Source organism: Sciurus vulgaris (genome assembly GCF_902686455.1).
Source record: "Sciurus vulgaris genome assembly, chromosome: 3".
NCBI classification, from domain to species: Eukaryota; Metazoa; Chordata; class Mammalia; order Rodentia; family Sciuridae; genus Sciurus; species Sciurus vulgaris.
In genome coordinates this window covers 186,624,602-186,647,351 of record NC_136463.1, presented here as the reverse complement: position 1 = coordinate 186,647,351, position 22,750 = coordinate 186,624,602, and the positions used below count along the sequence as shown (strand labels likewise).

General features: G+C 53.5%; 1 protein-coding gene across 1 annotated transcript in view; it reads right to left on the bottom strand.

Moving 5' to 3' along the window:
- RAMP1 (receptor activity modifying protein 1) overlaps positions 1–20,751 on the bottom strand; it is a 42,522-nt gene extending 21,771 nt beyond the window's left edge. Inside the window, exons 1-2 of the mRNA XM_079130319.1 lie at positions 20,536–20,751; positions 4,931–5,069 (exon numbers count right to left, since the gene is read on the bottom strand). Coding sequence (XP_078986445.1) covers positions 4,931–5,069; positions 20,536–20,587 — 191 coding nt within the window. The 5' untranslated portion in view covers positions 20,588–20,751. The remainder of the gene's footprint in view (positions 1–4,930; positions 5,070–20,535) is intronic.
- Positions 20,752–22,750: the final 1,999 nt, after the last annotated feature.

Below are 22,750 nucleotides of genomic sequence, written 5' to 3'. Positions count from 1 at the left end.
GAGTCAGCTGGCATGGGTGAGTCCCCACCGCCCCCATGTGTTCACATGCATCCCACAGAAGGCAGGCTGGCTCACATTTGGCCCTCTACGCACACCTAGAGCCTTCTCCCATTTCCGAGTCTAGAAGGACATCTCCAGAGCCACTGCAGGCCCGGCCCAGGCCCCCACGGGGGGCAGTATGGGGGTGCCTCTGACCCCAGGGCTCTTGCCTTATGAGTCCCTGGCCCACAGTGCTCTGTACGTGGACACCCAAGCCCAACAGCTGCCTGTTCTGTTTGCCCCAGTGACTAGCCTCAGTTGCACTTGGCTCAGAAAGGGTGCCTGAGATCCCTCACCCAATTACCGCCTGACTTGGCCATGGACCCTGCTCAGGATGGGGGACTCCCAGGGTCTGGCTGCCTCTGGTCGGGCCTGGCTCAGAGCCCTACTTCCCCATTAGGCACGGGGCAGCCTCCAACACCTGGTGATGGCCTGCAGCTGGTGATGGCTTCCTGCCTGCACCTGGTCTGGCTCCTCTGCCCCTCTTCTCCTTCTGCCGAATCATTTAGACAAGATTGTCCACCCTGGACATCCTCTGCAAAGAAGACCCTAGAAAGGCCGCCTTTAGCCTGAGCACCAGGCTTGGCCTCTTGAAGCATGTGGACTCCGCCAGGCCTGCCGGACGCTGGCAGGGCTGAGATGGCTGCTGAACACCAGCTCGTTCCACGTGAAGGCAGGGCATCCCTGCGCCTTCTCTGGGGACCAGGAGAGCACTGGCGTGTGGCCCTGGGCAGATGAAGCGGGGAGACAAGGATCCTGTGTCTCAGACCACTGTTTACTTAAATGAGGCAACAGGTCCCGTGGCCAGTAGGGAGCCCTGCGCACAGTGGTGCCCACTGGCCTTGGCAGCCGAGGTGAGCTCCTCACCTTTGTCGGGAGCAAAGGATGGTGGAGCACGTGCTCAGCAGGAGCAGGGCTGCTGGCTGGCATGAGAGAGTCCCTGCATGGACTGGGACTCACAAAGTTAGAAGAGGGAGGTTTATCAGGGGCTGGGCAAAGGGCACTGGACGCTCGGGCCCAGGACAGAGTGGCACCTCAAGTCGCTGGGCGAAGACGGACTTCTCAGCCAACGGGACAGCTGAGAGGCCCGACCGGAAGGTGAGATCTGGTTCCTACCCCAGTCAGCCCAGGAGTCTGAAGGTCAGGGCCCTCCTGACGCCTGGTGGGACCGCCACACCCAGAAGCAGACGCATCTGACTACGCGAACACAGCCCGCCGCAGCGGAAACCGAGGCAAAGCGGCTGCGAGCGGGTGGGCAGAGCCTGCGGCCTCTCCTGGCACACACGGGCCTCTTGAAAGGACCGAGGGCTGGGGTGCAGCTTGGCGGAGCAGCTCTGGCCTGGCCTGGCCTGGGCAGGGCCTGCGCTCCACCTCGCGTGGCAGAGGAACGTGACCCAACAACTCACAAAGAGGTGCGAGGATGGACCCTCCTGCGCAGAGGTGCTCGTCCTCGCTCCTGCCTCCTGCCTCCTGCCAGGGAAACGCGAGAGCGCCTCCGGGCCAGCGTTCTCCCTCTCTGGCCAGCGGCAGTCCTCACACCGCGATGCGGAGCGTGCTGGGCTGCTGGTGGGAGCGCCAACTAGGGCAAAGGGCAATCCCCAAGAGCACTGCCAGCCCCCTGCCTTTTGACTCAGCAATTCTGCTTCCAGGTGTCTACTCTGAAGGTGCAGCTCCCACATGAAAATATGCAGGCAGGGCTCTCTGTGGGGCTTGTCTGAAGCTGGAGAACACTGCAAAGAACCTAAATGCCTTTCATCAGAAAAGGGTAGAGAAAATGCTCTGTGGAGTACTATGCAACTGTGAAAATGAACAGGAAGCTCTCTGCCCTGATAAAGAGGAATTCCCAGGACAAAGTGAAAACAACTGCAAAGCAATCCAAGGACACCAGAGTACCAGGGGAGACGCTCAGTAGACTACCCTTGATGTAAGAAAGAGGATGTAAGAGAAAACACACACATTTGCTCATATGTGCAAGAGAAATACAGGAAGGAAACACCAGAAATGAATGAGTTGCATGCCCACAGGAAGTGGGCGAGGATAGGAGAAATGGGAAGGGAGAGGTTTGGGGAGGAGAAGCAGTTCTCTAAACACAGCCTTCGGCGGAGCTCTGACTTCCGCCCCTGTGTGACCATCAGTCTCGTGTCAGCTTGGCCAGGATCCAGAACCCAGTTACTCGAACACTGACCTAGGCTTGATGTGGGGTCATTCTGAGATGTGGGAAACATCTACAATCAGGGGACTCTAAGCAAAGGCTGTCCTAAGGGTGTGGGCGGGGTCTAGAGCAGGTTTAGGAATTCTGCCCTGAGCTGCAGTGCAGGCCTCCTCTGGAGTCCCCAGCTGCCGGGCTGCTCCACAGACTGCGGACCCACCTGACCCCACAGTCGTGTAAGGCAATCCTTGAAGCAGATGCTGTTTTGCATAGCAATTGCTCCACCAAGACTAAAGATGGACTGTCCATGCTGCCTTCTAGCACACGCAAGGTACCCCAATTCTACCTGACTGGCCCCTAAACTCCATTCTCTAATAAAGTGGCAGGGGGAGCCTGTCCCAGGGTTGAGGCAGGAAGAGCAGAAGACAAGCCCAGGACATCTCAGGGCACAGGAGGGAAGGAAGTGCTCACAGGAGGACTGGGTGGAGGGACCCAAAGCCACTGTGAAGGTACGGCAATGGCCAGAGCGGGGACCCGTGTAAGGGGCGTTTTGGTTTCCTCGGACCCCCCTGGGTGGTCCAGAATAATCTGCCACGCCAAGGCCGACGCTGGATCCTTGATCACACCCCGTGGTGTCTCACGCGACAGACTCAGGCCCCAGCAGGAAGAGGTGGACGTCTCGGAGGCACGTCCGAGATGACTTGCCGGACTGGGGCCCAGCTGACTTGCGGAGGAGCGGTTGTGCAGTGGACTTCTGCCACTTGGTTCCTAAATCGTCTATATTTTCTTCACAAATAAGAGAAATTTCGCAGCAGCTCTCCCCTCTTTTATGCCCACGCGAGGCTCTGGTGAGGGTACGCTCTCTTGGCCTGAGGGTTGCTGGTCTCTCTGTCCAAGCACCGTCAGAGACCATCTGTGGCGATCCGCAGCACCGCCGCTTCTCAGAGGACGATGCTGTGTCCAGTGTCCCCACCGTCTCTGTGAGGCTCTGTTGTGAGTGCATCGATCCATGACTGCTGCACAGAGAGGCAGTGAGTGTGTCCCTCTGGGCCCCAGTGGGTCTCCCCTGATAATAATAAGCGCCATCTTAACTTAGATACACACTGCTTGGCTGAGGCAGAAAGCCGACCGGCCTGCAGACAGGCTGTTACGTGGTCCTGACCACTTCTCCTCGCAGTTCCAACTCTTAATTCACTCCTCAGCTCAGAAAACGAGTCCCAAAGTCTGAAGGAAGCCTGGAGAAAAGGGCTGTCTGAGACGGGTGAGCACGGGCTGCACTGGCCATCTGCCTGGAGGCGTAGCCCGCAGCCCCGAGCCCGCTGGAGGCCCGAGCGCGTGTCTGCAGCTTTGAGGCCCAGGAGGCTCTCCTCGGACTCCGCCTCCTGCCTTATTCCCGGCTTCTGAGGCCCAGCTTCACTTCAGCCACTGAGAACGGGGTACAGACTCTGCTGGGGTCATCTAACCCCCAGAGTGAAGGAGATGGCTCTGCCCACCTAGGGAGGGGTCGAGGGCAGGGGCTGGTTGTCTGCCTCACTTGGTAAGGGAGAAGGGGCCACACAGAGGCCGATGGGCTCCATGGCCGGCAGAGGCCCGAACCCCAGTTCAGAGGAGCAACACGGCCTTCACGTGAAGGGCTCTGTGGACAGAGACCTGGCCGGGGTGCTCACCCCACGCTCACTCCAGCCTGCATCCCTGCCCTGCAGAGAAGCCGTGAGCTCAGATGAAGGATTCCCAATCTCCCTGGACTTGCCCAGTGCCCACCAGGAGCACCTGGGCCCTCAGGAGGCACCAGCCGTCGCTGGCTCCACCTCTCTTCCAAGGAGACCCTCCCGGGCCTCCCCCCTGGGCCTCTGGCCTCCACTGCTGGTCCCCAGGCTCCTTGGTCTCTCATACCTCAGGGGCTGGTGGGAAGTGCCATCATCTGTGGGGCACAGCCTGGTTTGCGGTGTTGGGAACGTGCATCCAGATCCCTGCACGCAGGACACCACGGCGGGGACTGGCAGCCCAAAGCACCTGCCACTGCTGACACCCATTATGTGACCAGGAGCCCCCAGGACGCCTCCGCACCCACATACTGAGCAGAAACAGAGTTGAGAAAACAGGTCTTGGACACGCCAAGTTATGACTCGTCCTGAGGTGGAGAAGCCTGGGCTCCATGGGCAGAGCCCAGGACTGAGGGCGCCAGGCGTCTGAGAGGCCGTGGGAGGCAGAGTGGGCACACAGGGTGGCGAGGAAGGGTCTTTCAGGAGCAGGGCCAGCCCCAAAGGGGAGGAGCTCAGTGAGAGCCCCGGTGAGGCCGGAGCACCCCTCTGGGGATGGTCGGACCCAGCGTTCAGGGAAGTCCCGAGCCCTGAATGGGATGGGGCCAGACTTGGTCTGACTGCAAGGACCGGAGGACCCAGTGGCTCCTGTCACGAGACCCAGCCTCCCAGGCCTAGGCTGCACCGGCTGACCCGGGCTAGATGCCACTGCACCTCCACCCCGACCTGGACCCTGCAGGAGGTGCTGCTGCCCCAGCACCCACAGCCTCTCCCGCCCTCGTTCCTCATACCCATCCTCCACCAGCAGCCTCCTTCGTCCTCGTCACTCGGGATGGTGGGCAAGAGCCACTCACCAGTTGGCCCCCAGCCCCAGTGGCCTCTAGAGGAATCTTCCCACCAGGCTCCACAGCCCCACGTGGTCAGCAAGAGGGTGGGCACCTGCTCTGGCCACCCCCCCCCCCGTTAGCGTCGCAGGACTCACCGGATAGTCTTGCCCCAGTCGCACCACAGAGCCTCTCCCACGGCCTCCATGTCCTTCTGGAAGCGGGTCAGGCAGTGCTCCTGGACGAGGGTGCTGTAGTGGGTGTCCTGGCAGGCGGTGACCAGCAGGATGCACTGCACTGCAACACAGGGGCCCAGTCACCGCCAGCCGCCTGCCCGCAGCCCGTCCCACCCATGTGCGCATCCCAGCCCACTGAGCCCGCCCACCGAGCCCGCCCACCGAGCGCCTGGGATGGAGTCCAAGTGACCCCTGACTGGGTTCTCTCCTCAACCACTCTGTGTCCCTGCAGAGGCCCTGCTGCGAACAGCAGGGCCCCGTGATGCCCTCAGGGGCACTTACCACTGCTGGTGACAACTGCCACTTGTTCCAAGAAGGCCATGGGTGCCAGCCTCAGGCCAGCGTCACACAGACAATTCCACCCTTATACCCGCGGAGACTGAGGCAGTGAGAGCTCACTGGACCTGAACCCAGGCCTGCTGGCCTTCATGCCCCCGTGCTGACCTGCAGTGTCACCAGGCGGCCCGGGGCCTGAGGGAAGGAGTCATCCTTGACCCGTGAAGAGGCCACGGAAAAGGTCTAGTCCACCCTGTCCAGACTGGTGCCTGGGCCGTGCTGTACACCCAACGTGGGGCCTGGCACATCCTGTGTCTGATGTTTGCTGATTGTTAGGGTCTGGATGTGAGGTGTCCCCCGAAAGCTCCCAGGTGAGATAGCGCAAGAAGCTTCAGAGAAGAAATGACTGGGCCCGGAGTGCCTCAGCCCATCACTGATTTACTCCCCAGTGGGGATTAACTGAGTGGTGCCTGAGTCCTAGGTGAGGCTGGAGGAGGTGGGCAATGGGGCCTGGCTTGGGTGTACATTTGCATCTGGCTAGTAGAGACCCTCTCCCTGCTTCCCGGTCACACTCTCCTGCCATGTTCTGCCTCATGGGAGCCTCCAGGAATGGCTGTCTATGATGGAGACCGCAGCACCATGAGCCGTTGAATAACCCTCTCCTCCCCGAAATCATTCTGGTCAGATCCTTCAGTCACAGCAGAAAAAAGCCGGCTGAAGCCCGATCCGACCATGCTGGCCGACTGAGGGAACCACGCTTGGCCTCCACCTCAGCGAAGAACTCAGGATCCAGCGTGAACTGTCCAGCGACGAACTGCGTGAAATCAGAACCACTTGCTTCCCAGAGCTTGCTGTTGGCTCACCCGGCGGCCCCATCTGCCCATCCCAGGCCTCCTCAGGCTGGACATCCATTCTCTTGGCCTCTCTGAGGGGCAGCTGGGGGTGGGTTCTTGTATTCCCCGTCCAGGGTCTGGCTGCTGGCAGGCCACAGCTGGGCTAGAGGGCAGTACTGATGGGGACGGTGAAGCCCTGGACACAGCAGAGCTGGGCAGAGCTCGCAAGGAGCAGGCGTGTGGGACTGGGAGAGGCCCTGTGCCCAGCAGCTGGACAAAAGGGAAGGAGACTGAGCCTGTGGAGCTTGAGGCACCCATGCAGGTACAGTGGCCATGACAGAAAACTAGGAACGCCACCCCTGAAGCCACCCACATATGCTCTGCCTGGCTCGTCAGGTCTCAGCAGAGGGCCTGCCAGGACCCTGGAGCCTGGCCAGTGAAGTCAACACAGTGGGCTTCACAGCAACAAAAAGGAAACCCTGACAAAACAAAAAGTCGATTCTTTGAAAAAAAAATCAATAAAATTGATAAACCCCTAGCCACACTAACAACGAGAAAAAGAAAGAAAACCCAAATTACTAAAATATGCAATGAAAAAGGAAATATCACAGTGGACACAAGTGAAATACAGAAAATAATTAGAAAATATTTTGAAAATTTATACTCCAATAAAATAGAAAATACTGAAGACATCGACAAATTTCTAGTGACATATGACCTATCTAAACTGAATCAGGAGGTTATACAGAATTTAAACAGAACAATCTCAAGTAATGAAATAGAAAATGCCATCGAAAGCCTGCCATTTAAGAAAAGCCCAGGACCAGATGGATTCTCAGTCAAGTTCTACAAGACCTGCAAAAGAGAATTAACGCCAATACTCCTAAATTATTCCATGAAATAGAAAAGGAAGGAAACCTTCTAAACTCATTCTGTGAGGCTAGGATCACCCTGATAATGAAAACTAGACAAAGACACATTGAGGAAAGAAAACTTCAGACCAATATCTCTGATGAACACAGATGTAAAAATTCTCAATAAAAGTCTGGCAAATTGCATACAAAAACATATTAAAAAGATAGTGCAACATGATCAGGCGGGGTTCATCCCAGGGATGCAGGGTTGGTTCAATAAATCAATAAATGTAATTCATCCTATCAATATGCTTAAAAACAAGAATCATATGATCAGCTCAATAGATGAAGAAAAAGCATCTGACCAAATACAGCACCCCTTCATGTTTAAAACACTAGAAAAACTAGGCAAAGTAGGAACATACCTTAATATCATAAAAGCCATATATGCTAAACCCAAGGCCAGCATAATTCTAAATGAAGAAAAATTGAAAGCATTCCCTCTAAAAAGGATGTCCACCACTTTTATTCAGCTTTGCCCTTGAAATTCTAGCCAGAGCAATTAGAAGAAAGAAATTAAGGCATACAAATAGGAAAAGAAGAACTCAAACTATCACTAGTTGTTGACATGATTCTATATTTAGAAGATCCAAAAAAATTCCACCAAAAACTTCTAGAATTAATAAATGAATTCAGTAAAGTTGCAGGATTTAAAATTAGTACCCATAAATCAAATGTATTTCTATATATCAGTAATGGATCCATTGAAAGAGAAATTAATAAAACTACTCCACAGTAGCCTCAAAAATAAAATAAAATAAAATACTTGAGAATCAATCTAACAAAAAAGCTGAAAGACCTCTACAATGAAAACTATAGAACACCAAAGAAAGAAATTGACAAAGACCTTAGAAGATGGAAATACCTCCCATGCTCCTGGATAGGCAGAATTAATATTGTCAAAATGGCCATCCTACCAAAAGCACTATACAAATTAAATGCAGTGAATTCCTATTAAAATCCCAATGACATTCTTCATAGAACTAGAAAAAGCAATCATGAAATTCATTTGGAAAAGTACGAGACCCAGAACAGCCAAAGCAATCCTTAGCAAGAAGAGTGAAGCAGGAGGCATCACAATACCAGACCTCAAACTATACTACAGAGGTATAGTAATAAAAACAGCATGGCACTGGCACAAAAACAGACATGTAGACCAATGGTACAGAATAGAAGACACAGAGATGAACCCACAAAAATACAGATATCTCATACTAGACAAAGGTTCCAAAAAAAACATTCACTGGAGAAAAGATAGCCTCTTCAACAAATGGTGCTGGGAAAAATGGAAAACCACATGTAATAAAATGAAATTGAAGCTTTATCTCTCACCCTGCATGAAACTTAACTCACTGTGGATCAAAGACTTAGGCACTAGAACAGAGACCCTGTGACTACAAGAAGGAAAAGTAGGCCCAAATCTTCACCGTGTCAGCCTAGGACCTGACTCCCTTAATAAAATCTCTAAATCGCAAGAAGTTAAATCAAGAATCAATAAATGGGATGGACTCAAACTAAAAAGCTTCTTCTCAGCAAAAGAAACAATAACATGAAGAGAGAGCCTACAGAATGGGAGAAAATCTTTACCACACATACTCCAGCTAAAGCATTAATCTCCAGAATATATAAAGAACTCAAAAAACTTGACACCAAAAAAACAAAAAACAAAAAACAAAACCCAGTCAATAAGTGGGCTAAGGAACTGAACAGACACTTGACAGAAGAAGAAATACAAACCATCAACAAACATGAAAACGTGTTCATCATCTCTTGCAATTAGAGAAATGCAAATCAAAACTACTCAGATTTCATCTCACTCCAGTCAGAATGGCAATGATCAAGAATGCAAGCAATAATAAATGTTGGCAAGGATGTGGGGAAAAGGTGCACTCATACATTGCTGGTGGGAATGCAAAATGGTGCAACCGTTATGGAAAGCAATATGGAGATTCCTCAGAAAACTTGGAATGGAACCACCATTTGATCCAGCTATCCTACTCCTCGGTTTATAACCATAGGACTTAAAATCAGCACACTACAGTGACACAGCCACATCAATGTTTACAGCACTTCAACTCACAATAGCCAAACTATGGAACCAACCTAGGTGTCCTTTAACAGATAAATGGATAAAGAAAATGTGGTATATGTATATATATGATAGAATACTACTCAACTTTAAAGAAGAATGAAATTCTGGCATTTGCTGGTAAATGGATGGAGTTGGAGAATATTATGCTAAGCAAAATAAGCCAAACCCCCAAAAACCAAAGACAGAATGTTTTCTCTGATATGCGGAGGTGAATTCACAATAAGTGGGCAGGGGCTAGGGAAGAATAAAGTTACTTTAGGTAGAGAGAAGTGAAGGGAAGGGGTATGGGGTAGGAAGGACAGTAGAGTGAAACAGACATTGTTACCTCCTGTACATGTATGACTGCAGAACTGATGTGATCCTGCAATATGTATATGGAGTGTAAGTGAGGAATTACACTCCATTTATGTATGATTTATCAAAATGCATAAATGCATTCTACTATCATGTACAACTAATTAGAACAAATAAAAACATTTAAAGAAAGAAATAAAAAGGAAACCCTGTATCTAATTAAAAGTAAAACCCAACACAAAACACAAGCCCCACAAACAGTTCATGGAGGCAGGGGAAGCCAGGTGGCGAGGTCGAAAGCCTGGGCTGTCCAACAGGCGGGCAGGGGTGGGGCAGGATGCCCTGGGAGCCTGGTCCCCCTTGGGGGCACAGTCTTAGGAAAGGGTGCATGGGAAGGTGCTTGGATGGTGGGCTGGACCCGGTCAGGTGCAGAGAACGGGTGCCTCAAGAGCAGAGGGCACCCGGGACAGGAGGAGGGCTGGAGGCTGGGGACAAGGTTTCTGAGAGTCAGGAGACTCCAGGGACTTCTGGGAGAAGCTGGGGGTACTGGCAGGTAGGGATGGTTTCAAGCAAAGTCTTGCTTGCAAATCAGAGAAGCTCCTTGGAGGAGCTCCAGTGGAAAGGGTCCGCATGCCACCCTGGATGCCAGTGAGAGCTGTCCACTCTCAGCATAAGACCCCCATCAGAATGTGGGGTTATGGGCGGAGACTGCCAGGTGGGCTGCTGGCCCTCACCCCAGGCTGCATCTGCCTTGTGGAAGCTCAGAGGGCAGAGCAGCCTCCCTCCCAGCTCCCCTGAAACATTCTCTACCCAGGTGTGTCCCCCAGTGTCCACACCAACACACTGCATGCACCTGGAGAGCAGCTGGGCCAGCTGTGGACACACCCACCATTCTAGGGACTCATAATTATGCCGAGTCAGGGCAGACTTGGGGCAGGAGCCGCTTCCCACATCTGTCCCATTGAGATCCACTATGTGCTGCAGAGGTGAGCACCAGGGACACAGAGGAGGGCTCGACAGGGCCCACTGAGGAATTCCGAGCCTCCCATCCAGTCTCATGTGAGGGCTGAGGCTCCTGCCCGCTTGTCCCCACCCCTCACCACTCCTGGTACATGCCCCTCCTGTGCCCTCACCTGAAACACCTTTCTCTGGTAAACCTTGTGCCCCAATGTGACCTGTTCCTCCAGGGCTCTTCTAGCTGCCCCCAGATGCAGGAAGCTGCCCCTCCCTGGACGCCGGCCACTTCCTGGGCGCTCAGGTGGAGTGGGCAGGATAGTTTCCCCTTCTCAGAACCACTGTCGCCGCCCTTGCCTCCCACTCCTTTCTGACTCAGGCATCCGTCACCCTCCCTGGCACCCGGCAGCTTGGCGAAGGAACAAACAAATGCTTGGGACGGCTACCCCGGCTCTGTGGGTGGACCCGTCGCTGGGGTGAAGCCAGGGCACCCTCTGGCCATCCCAGGTGCAAGCTGGGCACGGGAGGCCCACACACCGCTGCGGTCTCCTCTCCTGTTCTGGAAGAGCGGACGTCAGGACCCGTGAAGGAGGACGTGTGTGGACGGCTGTGGCTCAGGCAGGGTCTGGGCCACACACAACAGAGACCAATGTGGGTCCTGGTGGCCGCACAGGTGTCCTGCAAAGCCAGTCAACAGAGGGAGGGTCCCCAGCAGGGGGAGGGAGTGCAGGTGCTGGGGGCCAGGACGCTGTCCTCTCGGCCTGGGTGGGATGCATTCTGAGGGGATCATCACCCTCTGCAATTCTGTCACATTGTCCCCCCATCATAATCAGGTCGGTCTCCACTGCTGTCCTCTGGGCTGCTGACCATGGTCATCTGCCCCCACATCACCAGTCCCTGCAGGCTCCAGGGTGACACGGCAGCTCCAAGTCCACTGAGTGTGCAAACCCCTCCCTGGATGGCTGTGGTCAACCTGCCTGGTCGTGGCCCTGCACCTGTCCTATCTCCAAGCCATTCTTGATTCCCAAGGATGGGATCTACCAGGCCCAGCTCCATCCATGCCCCTCTTTGGGAACAGAGAGCCCCCATACACTGTCCTTTTGTAACTGCCCTGGGGGACCCCAGGGCCTACAGCTGGGGTGAGGCCTGGGCAGCTATGCAGGCAAATCTGGAAGCAGGGACCAGGCCAGAGCCCTTGGATTTTTCCTGAACGGGCCTGACCTAGCATCCCTCACTAGGGAGGGGCCCCATCACGGTTTCACAAGCTAACAAAACTGTCCTCAAATTTTGAACTAGCTGTTTGGGGTTGAATGGGTCCTGTCCTCTTTCTGACCACAAATGTGATCAAGACTCACGTCCAAAGTCCCTGGTGCTGCGGTTGCCCCCAAGGTGGCCTTCCCCCTACAGCACAAGACGGGAAATCCCTTAGGTTGCGCATAATGTAGGAATTGTGTCTGTAAGTGGGGTCTGGCTCCTCTCTACAGCAGGAAAGCGCTCCTGAAATGAGCATAAAGAGCGGCCGCACCAACAGGCTGGGGGGATGCCCAGGCAAAGCCCAGGCGTGGCAGAGCAGCTGCAATCCCAAAGGCTGTGCCGACCGTGTCCCTGCAGGGCTACAGGAGATGGGCGGAAATGAGGGCACTGCTACCTCGCAGTGAGACCTGAAGAGTCCCCCAGCTGTGACCCCAGGCTCAGAGCCGTTGGGCTCCAGGAGTGGCCTGAGTGGGCGAGTGAGCGACTCCTGCAAAGGAGCCTTGGTGGAAGAGCTCAAGGTCCAGCCAGGACGGCCTGCATCACCTACCCCCACACCAGCCTTCCAGGGTAGCACCTTCTCTCCAGGTAGGTGTGGACTCAGTCCCGCAACTCCCACTAGAGGGCGCCAGCTCCCTGAAGGCACTCCCGCCACTATCCCGCAGGGCGAGAGTGTTCTTGATCTACAGTAGTCCCGGCACCCTAGCTTCCGGAGAAGCTTATTTTGGTACACATTTTATAACCCATAGGGCGGAGGCCCAGGTGCATAATTAGCTTACAAATAATCAGTCTGCTGCTCCAGAGATTTTGCTGGGGGAACAGGACCCACCAACCCTGGGGGTGACTTCCAGGATTAAAGTGGCCTGGAGCCCAAAGGGGTTGGCGGCAGGGCCTGGAGTTCCCAGGCCACCTGAGCACTTAGTTCTGCCAAGCAGGGTTTCTCTGGCCTGTGACCTGTCCTAGGTGGGCCTCACATAATCACATAGCCCCACCCCACCCCGCCTGGCTGCCGGTGAGTTCCAGGTCATCGAGATCTGACATCTGTGGGAGGCAGTCCCCTGGAGTTCCTTGCCTGGCTTCTACTGTCCTGCCTCCCTCCACTTGGAATTTGACGTCCTCTACAGCACCCCCCCCCACCCCCACTTCAATTAATTTCTGAGCTTCCCTCTCTGCCTCAATCTGATCAAAACCCTCCCTCTCCAAGAGGCCTGCTGGACCTGCCCCCAGGTGTTCTCTTCTGGCAAGAATCTCCTGTGCCAGCCTCTCAAGCCCAGGCTGGGAACCTCCACCCAGCCTCCAACGCACTGTCAACAGCTGGGAGGGCAGTCCTCCTGGGCCAGGCCATTCTTCCTGCTCCAGCAGCTGCTGGCCCCCAAGGAAGCCATGCCAAGCAGGTTCTCCTCCTGTCTCTGATTTTGATCCTCTGGTTCCAGCCTACTGTCCTGCGGCTGCCCTTCCCCACGGGAGTGCCAGCCCTGTGCTGGATGGGGCCTGTGCACCTCCGTGGCTTGTCTGATGTCTCGCCTGCCCCGCCCTGTCCCCCTCCCACTGGACTACACTGGCCCTTCAGAGTCCTTGTTTGGATTAGCATGGAGGCCTTTCCTGCTGGCAGCCTGGTAACAGACCCCCCAACACACAAGGGCCCCCACTTCCTGCTGGTCCTGCCCACAACTACCTCTCACCAATGTTCTACCCCGTCAGCAGCCGCTAGTCATCTCTGAATTTGATAAGAAATTATCATGTTTAAGTCATAAAGCAAGTTTAAACAGACTGTCTACCAGAGAGGAACAAGAAAATAGAGACCTCAAGGAAAAAATAGGAAGCTCCCTGGAAGTATTTGAGAACAGAAAATAGAAAAGATGTCAGAATAAACTCCACCAATGTTCCTCAAGGCCGGAAAGGCTAGCGATCAACCGCAGAGTGCTGGCTGTGTGCCAGGCCTCCGGAACCCACGGACCGCTCAAGGTGGGGGTGCTCTCATCTCACAGAGAGGAGCAGCTGGAGACAGGGAGTGGCCTGCCCAGTCACCGGCCCCGAGGGCAGTGTGGGGATGCAGGCAGCTGACTTGAATGTGTGCTCGGAATCCTCCAGAAAACCAGGTCAAAGAACTAAGTACTTAGTGCAGCCAGGGGAATGTCAGATGAATACAAGCCCAGAAACCACAACGAATGGCACCGCATGCTAGTCAGGATGGCTGCTGTAAAAAGCAAAAAGAAAGAGAAAACCATAAATGAGCAAGAAACTGGAGAAACTGGAAGCCTGGCGTGCTGTTGATGGGAATGCCAACAGTTTGGTTGCTGTGGAAAACAGTGTGGCGGCCCCTCAGGAAATTAAACATAGACCCCCCACACCACCCAGCAGCCTCACCCTGGGTAAATACCAAAAAGAATGGAAAGCAGGACACCCCAGTGTCCACTGGCAGACAAACAGTTAAACAAAATGTGGTCTGCCTAGAATATCATTTGACCTTCAAAAAGAAGGGAATCCTGCTACATGCCACAACGCAGACGGGTCGCGGACACTGTGCTAAGCTGACCACTGAAGGCCAATTCTGTATGGCTCTACTTGGTGAGGTACCAAGCAGCTAAAGTCACAGAGAAGGAAAGCCGAATGGTGGTCACCAGGGGTCTGGGGGACACGGAGCTAGTGTTTAATGGGCACAGTTCTGCGAGAGGAGAAGAGTTCTGGTGAAGGATGGGGACTGTGACATCAGGAATGTATTCAATGTCCCTTCGGTGTACACTCGAAAATGGCAGATCGTTGTGACGTGTACTTTGATACAAGTAAACAGAAAAGGAAAGGTAAAAAGCCCTGAGTGGGAAGAGAAGGCGACCCTCTTAAGAAGTCCCGTGCAGCTGTGCCTGGCCGTGCTCAGGGCATGGGCTCCTCGCACACAGGGCACAGCCACAGGGAAGACCGGCTCCCAAGCAAGGAGGCTCGCGTGACTTGGATCTGGAGGAGGAAGGTAAACAGGCTGCAGAGGGCCCGAGTCTTCCAGTTTGACACGAGGACTGGAACCAACACAGGCCAACGCTGCCTGGGCTGGTGGCCACTTACGAAAGGACCTACAGGGTCAGAAGGAACCCTCAGTACATGTTGAGCAGTGGCCCTGATCCATGATCTGTCCCCTGACTACAGGGCAATAAACCCAGCAATGATGCTGAGGTGGGTGGAAGAACCCCAAAAGCCAGAGCCAATGGGATTTCTAAAAATTCAATTCCAAAAACTTATAGAAACCATGGACACAGAAATTCCAGAAAATATCTACAGTGAGCACAAGAGAGACAGAGACTCAGGGGTTCAGCCAAGATGCCAAGCAGAGGACTGAATGAGCACACTCCTCCCCAGACCAGAAGGCACAGAGGGCGGGTGAGCAGACCCTCAAGGAGAAGCAGAACAAGTAAACTCAAGAACTGGGTCCTCTGAAGGGAGGGGGCCACTAACATTAACCACTGTCCACTCTGCTCAAGAAATAACATCAAAATACCAATTTACAGCATTGGATTGAAAAAGGCAAATCTCCACAAGGTAGAGGGAATTAGAGAATAAGGAAGTCATGTTGAGAGGCGCCTGAATTGCAAGGGGGCCACAACTTGGTGACCTCTTCCAAGCAAAAATGACTCCAGGTGGGAAAGGCACACAGCACCCCTGCCTGGAGTGGCCTGGCGGAGCTACGGCACACCTGGTGGTGACCGCTGTTCCCACTAGGAATCGTGGGCTGCCTGAGAGCCGTGCTTGCCGCCACCAGCCCTGCCAGAGAAGAGGGGACTGCTCCTCTAGCCTGGGAAAGGTCCAAAGTGTGGTCCAGGAGATGCAGATCACCTTCGCATCACTGCAAAACGGAAAGACCTTCACTTAAGTCCGGAGCTGCCTGGGAAATATGTTGAACGAAATGGAGAAGCTCAGAGGAAAGCATAACGCAACTTTATTGTATAAGAGGATACAGAGGTCCTAAGCAGTCCGTGGCGTGTTCTCTAAATCATCTCTAGATAGCTTATGATGATACATAATGCAGAGTAAGTGTATGTGGGTCACTGTTACACGGCACTGCTAGGGAATGATGCTGAGAAAAAGCCTGCCAGCGTTTGGCAGAGATGCAATTTTAAAAAACCCCTTTGATCATGAGGTGGGCGCGCGAGGAGCAAGAATCTGGAGTGCCGTTTACGTGGAGCAGGTGTCACCACCACGTGGGCATGTGGCTCCTGGTGCCAATCGCCCTGTGGCAGGTGCTGTCCTGTGCTCCAGAGCGCAGCCTTGAGAGACTGCTTAGCAGCATCCTGGCTTCGAGCCTTGCCTGCCACGATGGTGTGACTTCCTGTGCTGTGTGATAGGTGGAAGGTTCCAGAAGTTTGGCTCTTTCCCCAACACTCCCTCCTCTAGCTGCCCAGCGGCAGCCGTTTTCATCCAGCGATGCCTCTTCTGGTGGCAGTGAGACTCATGCAGAGCACACCAACCTGGAGCGTTAGCCACCGGGTTCTGCCTACGGGACCATGCGTTCCAGACCGCTTCCCCCACCACCGGGCGCCTTGCTATGTGACAACAAGCGCTGCTTTTAACCCTGACAGTGCCTGCCGTGATGCGTGTGGCAGGCACTATTGTGCAAACATGTATTTGGGTGGGGAGATTGTTGACCCCCCTCCCAGGCAGAATCTGCCTCAGAATAACCCCTGCAACAGTGTGCATGGGGCTCTAGGTCAGCGCTGCCCAGGTCCACTGTACCCAGGCTGAGTGAGGCAGCCCCAGGCCATGGCTGGCCCACTCTGCCTCTCTGCTCCTCTGGTTTCACAAACTCTCCCCTGACTTGCTGACTTGGGGGTCCAGGTGAAGGGGACTCAAGCCCAGCGCATGCTGGGGGGTAGTGCCAATGTGGCCTGACGAGGTCTTTGGCAGGTGTGCAGGGGTCAGAGAAGCGGGCCACCCTCTGCAGCAGTGGAGGATGGGGTGGGGGAGAGAAGCTCTGCTGGAGCAAAACAAGCAGCCTGTGGTGTCCGATGGGACATGCAGGAGCCTGTGGTCCTCAGGGTGCCTTCCTGGCTTCTGCTCTGGCAGAGCAGCTTAGAAGCTGGGTCTTACATGATGGTTAAAGTGACACCTTTTGGATGTCTAAGAAAACACTGAAATAAAACCACCTTAGGAAAAAAATCTGACCCCTGAACAAGAAGTTCCTTACGTGAATAAGGTCTTGTTTAGGTCAGTAACCCGCCTATGACTGCGTGTGGACATGACTCTGTTCACCCAGGAGCAACAGTACCAGCCCCAGTACAGCCTGTTCTGGAGTGCGGAGGGCTGTGACCAGGGCGTCCCTCCAGAGGCTGCATGTGTGTGCACACGTGCCTGTGGTACTCGTGATGTGTGCATGATGTGAGTTGTGTGTGTGGTGTGTGGTGTATGAGATTGTGTGAGGTGTGTGATGTGTGCATGTGCAGGTATGTATGAGTGATGTGGTGTGTGTGATATGCGGGTATGTGTGTAGGTGGTGAGGCTGTGTGTTGTGTGTCTGGCACGTGAGGTACGTGTGTTTGGTGTGTGTGTGTGTGTGTGTGTGATATACTGTGTGCTGTGTGTCTGGAAGGGTGGAGGACAGTGAGCAGCCCAAGAGCCCTTCTGGATCGAGCTGGAAATGGGGCAGAGCCAGTGATATTCATCTTCTCTCTTCATTTGCCACAAAGAGACTGGAGGGCAGAGCTGGAGGCACAGCCAGGGTCAGTGCAGCTGACCACCTCGGCCAGATCTCCCCCTCTGCCTCCTTCCCCTCCCTTTCTAGTGATCTTCTCTGTTGGAATCTCCTTTTTCTGGTCAACCAGAGTCCCTGGTGGGGTAAGAGGCTCTGGCAGGTTTTTCCAATCCCTCAGGAGTCCCCTGAGCCCTGCTGTCCACAGGTACCATCTCTGCAAGGGACAGACACCCAGCTCAAACATGATGGCTTCATGTGATTGCTAAGTATACCCCATGGGCTCCATTTAGGGGCTCAAAAGGTGACAGGAGTGTGATGGAGGTGCTCCCTGTGGCCTGCAGGTCCAGCCTAGAGGAAGAAGTTCACTCTTCCTCACGTGACCAGACAGCCTGGGATAGCCAGGGTCCACTGAGGGCAGGGCCCAGCATGCCACAGGGAGCCTCAGGAAGAATGTGTTCTGGGCTGGGCGTGGTGGCCACACCTACAATTCCAGGAGCTTGGGAGGCTGAGGCAGGAGGATCATGAGTTCAAAACCAGCCTCAGCAACTTAGTGAGGTCCTAAGCAGCTCAGTGAGCCCCTGTCTCTAAACAAAATATAAAAAGGGCTGGCGATGTGGGTCAGTGGTTAAGCAACCCCGAGTTCAATATCCAGTACCAAAACCAAACCAAACCAAAACAACAACAAAAAATCCAAAGCAAAAACAAAATAACAACAAAAAAAGAACGAGCTCCGGGCCTCAGGGAGGAGATATGGCAGGCGAGCCCAGGGCTCCACTCTGACTCAGCATTTTCACTGGAATTCACACACATGTGGCACCCATGTCACACGCTCCACCAGATGCCAGTTTTAAGTGATCAGAAGTCATGAAGTTGGTTCATTATGTGGGGAGAAGGATTCAGAGGAGACTCTCCACTGAGCTATTTGCCTGAAGTGAGGGTTCCACTTGAAACATGTCCCTGTGGTGCTGCTCACCACTGATCCACTATGGATGGAAGTACCTGTGCACAGCCCTGGCCTGGCCTGACACCACGCACCCACAGAAGGAGGACAAAACCCCAGGAATTTCTCCCTGCAGCTAAACACAGTGCTGGTGAACAAGTACTGAGCTGATCAGCAAGTACAAATCCCACAGCCCTGGACTCTGGATTAGAACTGTCCAGGTTGAAGCAGTTCTGCACATACTGCCATGCATTTCCCGATGTCCCTGTCAGTTCCAGCTACACTTGTATTTACATGAAGTCCTATATTTCCATAAATAGTGCAGGCATTCAAAGACCCCCTGAAGTCCACAGCATGGTGGCAAGGAAGGCATGCATGCTTCCCAGACCAAGGACTGAGGAGCCTTACTGCAGCAGCGATGGCTGGCACACCATAACAAATTTTGCAAAACTGGGAGCTTGCAATGCAGTCATCAAAGAATCACACTCTTTCATCTAGAAAGGTCCTTCTTTTCTGACCAATGAACAACTTTTTGGTGGTTATACAGGAAATTTTAAAAATGCATGTGGTCACATATCAGGTTCTTGTAATAAAAATAGTATTCAGGATCCTCAGAGGGAAAAGAACCTATTGTGGGACTTCAGTATTGCAAACAGCAAGTGACCAGGTTGAGTAAGAAAAAATGTCTCGCTTGGTTGTAGAGCTGTCACAGGTAAGTCCTTAAACCTGTGGACTAGCATACTTAGAGGTGTCCGTATTGCCACCTGGGTAGCAGACTCAGCAGCAACAGAGATCAGCTGGCACCACGGCTCAGGACGGAGACAGCGTGTGCTCAGTCATTCTGCTCATGGCAGCTGGCCCCCAAGGACATCGATTTACTGATAACCTCATAAAGTTGTGTTTGTTCCTCCAAGATATAACATTAGCCAGGCCTCAGAAAATTGTTAGGATTACAGGACTTTGAACTTCCCAGCAGAACATGAATCGTTTTCTTGGTAAACAAGGAAGGTCTTTATATGTGACCATGACATGGAGCTTTATTTATACAAGCATTAGAGGGTGCAGGCTCTGGGTACCAGTAAAAACATTTATTTATTTATTTATGTAAAAAAAATTACACAACCCAGCTCTCTGCCTTGCTAACAGAAAAATGTTAGTTTCTGAGGAAACTAAAACAGTAAATTCCGTGTCAAGTCAAGTAGATCTTAACAGAAGAGATAATTATAAGATTTTGCTTTTACATAACCTTAGCCAAGGTACTTAAGTGGTAAGATTCATCTTCAGATTGTATTATGCTGAAGCAGAATCAGATTTTTACAAAGATCTGAAGCTCCTTGGTAAGGTTTACAAATAGGGGTCAGGAATTACACCGCTCCTGGGAAATCCTTCGTCTCCTCTCCTCACTGTGCCTGGGCAGCCGCCATAGACAGGTCACATTGCCATCAATCCCTTCCCTGGCTACAAAAATAATGGCAATGGTCACCCCTTCACCAGTACCAGCATGGAGGGAATCTTCTGATCAACAGCCAGTGTGAGGAAAGACCACAGAACCAGTACTAACTGCAGGGACCCTTGATTCCCAGCCCAAGTAAACTAGTTTTCATCAAAAGGCGGGTACCTCCGCGCAGCAAACCCAGTGGCTACAATTTCATGTGAACATTACCAAGGAACATGAAGCAGATGATTTCTTGCTGGATTTACTGCAAGTTGGGGTCGCCCCTGGGTTGTAGCCGCAATCTGAAAGCCGAAAGCCCCGCACGTTCTGCCACCTCACCAATGGTCTCTGCCCCTCTTTGAACTTCTGTTAGAAATGCCAAGATAACAAACGTCCTCATTTCTGCAAAGGACATCTTTTAGCAAAGAAGCACCAACCGCTGTACGTGACAGGATTGGATTTCCAGTTTCAGCTGATGTCCAGATAAGCGGGCTGTGGTTCCGATTCCCGAGTTCGGAACCGCAGGGTGCCTGCTTCCCGAGTTGGCCAACATACTCTGGCCTGGGGAAGCCAGCGCTGGCGCCAACCCGAGCTCGGAGCCCCGGATCGGAGGTGCGGGGCAGCGGACCCCGTGTCCTGGGTAACCACCATCCCCCAGGCAGGCCGCTGGCGTGTGGGGCAAATTCGCCCGCGCCTTCCGGAGCCCTGGCTCCTCGACACCCCAAAGCCGCTCTTCCCCAGGCGGACCCGCGTGCCCGCCGCACTCCGCCTGGGGATCCCGCACCGGCGCCGGGTGGGACCCTGCAGCCACCGAGCCCGCGCCGGGAAGACGCCGGGGCGCGCGACCCACCGCGCCCTACTCACCCAGGAGCAGCCAGAGAGCGCGCCTCGGGAGGCCGCGCAGGCCCCGGGCCATGGCGCGCCGCGAGCCAGCCGGCCGCCGATCCGCCGCTGCAGACTGCGCCCGCCCGGGAGGCGCGCCGCGGCGGGGGCGGGCGCGGGAGGCGGCGGCGGCCGCAGGGCCCGGCCCACTGCAGCTCCAGGGCCGCCGCGCCAGCACCTGCCGGGCCCCTCTGGGGGCGTCACTCAGGCTCCTAGACGGGCATCCCGAAATGCTCGTGGAACAAATGCAGTTCTTCAACTAGGGGGTCTCACAGACCCAAGCATCTCCCCTCCTACGCCGCTGGGTCCTGGCCACTCCTGCTCCTGGGTGCCTGTAAAAGGTCAGGATCTCACTTTTGCATCTACCTCTCCCGGGGCGCCGCACTGGGAAGCCCCCGGTAACAAAACCAGCCCTGCCTGCCCTTGGGAGGTCGGCCTCAGGTCCTGGGACTGGAACTGGGCTCTTTGGAAGGTCAGGTGGCAGCCGACTAGCAGGGCACCCTGGCAGGAAGCCACAGAGCCTCCAACATAATTCTGACCCTGAACTTAGGGGGAAGGAGCTTCTAAAGGGACAGGTGATAGAGTCGTATTGGGGGCGCTCACTTCCGCAACTGGATGGTTGTGCTGGCACACGTGTGAGCGTGTTGTGTATAAAACGATGAGAGAAGGGTTCCCGGAGCAACAGAGCTGCTGCGAAACCCAGAAGATGAGCAGGTTTCAGGAGGCACAGGCCTGGGCTGCAGATAGAAACTGGAGGCATCTGCTCAGGGCAGCTGAATTAGCCTGAGCTCTCCAGGCTCCACTGGTGGCCGGATTTTACCTTGCAGTGATATCCTGTTCCAAGAAGTCTTGGCAGTGGAGTAGATTTATGTTCATTTTAGGGAATGCACCACAACCCTTGGAGGGGTAAAAGCCCTGGCCTGGAACAGTGCCACATCTATCTGTTGTAGTGGTAGCTTCGCTCAGTGCAGTGCTCAGCATGAAATACGGCTGGATGGTCAACATTCCTCACATGAAAGGGAACGTGGCCAGTGGCTAAGACACTGCTGCCACCTGCTGGCTATAAGCTCAGAAGTGTCAGTTCCCAGGAAGGCAGTCATCCATCTTTCTGAGCACAGGCTGGTAGGACATGCAGGGCCTGCATGCCTTCAACATGGTGGCCTCAAGTGTCCTGCCAGGCGTCTTGGTTAGATGACGGGGGAGGGTGTATATTCTCTTGACTTAGTACCTCTTCTTGAACCCCAGAGGATACACCCTGATGGGTGGCCTGGTTCCCCACTTTATTCATTGAACAGACATCTGAGTCCCTAATATGTGAAAGACAGTGTTAGGTCCTGTCCTTAGTTGGTGACTCCAGTGGATAACTTCAAAAACCCTCAGTGGTAATGGGAATGCATGATGCAGGAACTACAGGAACAAGGAACAAATGCCTCAGCTGCAGCCTAGGTGCAAAGGAAGCACTTAGGACAGCAGTTCTCAGTGTGGCTGAGCATGGGCCACAGGCCTGTCAACAATCCCCTAACAAAAGCATCATGAAGAAAAGCAAGGAATATCACAAATTGCTTTTAAAGCCAGTAATAAAGAGAACCCGTTAAAAGCAGCCAGAGGGGGGAAAAGACATTCTATATTATATGCACACAGATCAGGGTGACAAGCCTTCAAATGGAAGCAACGCTAACCAGAAAACAAGGGCACATCTTTAAGCACAGAAAGGAAAAAAGCATTAACTGACAGTTTCCCCACAGTTGCAGATACAGAGAAGGCTGACCTGGCGGTTCTCACTCTCCATGGGTGACTAAGAGGCCAAAGTCCAACCATCATCAGTGCTGAATTAGTGATTCTCAAGGTAGCACATTTATAAGCAGTAACACCTTATAGCCCTATAAGCTTAATACACAAAACAACTGTTAGAGAAGCATTAACAAAACCAGCATTATCTTGGGGACTCTTAGCTTCATCAAGCATCAGTTCTTCAAATCTCCCAAGGGAGTCTTCCTGTTAAAACCAGAACACTGGGGACTTGAAAGTAGCTGAGATGATGTTATATGTCTTCCTATTTTCCCAAATGACTCCCCAAATGAGAAACAAACTCCCAAGAAGTGAAAATTTAGAAAATTACATGCTCAACATCACTTGGAGAATTTTAGCACTGCAAAAAACTGGGTTAAAAGGGACCAAAAAAAAAAAAAAAAAAAAA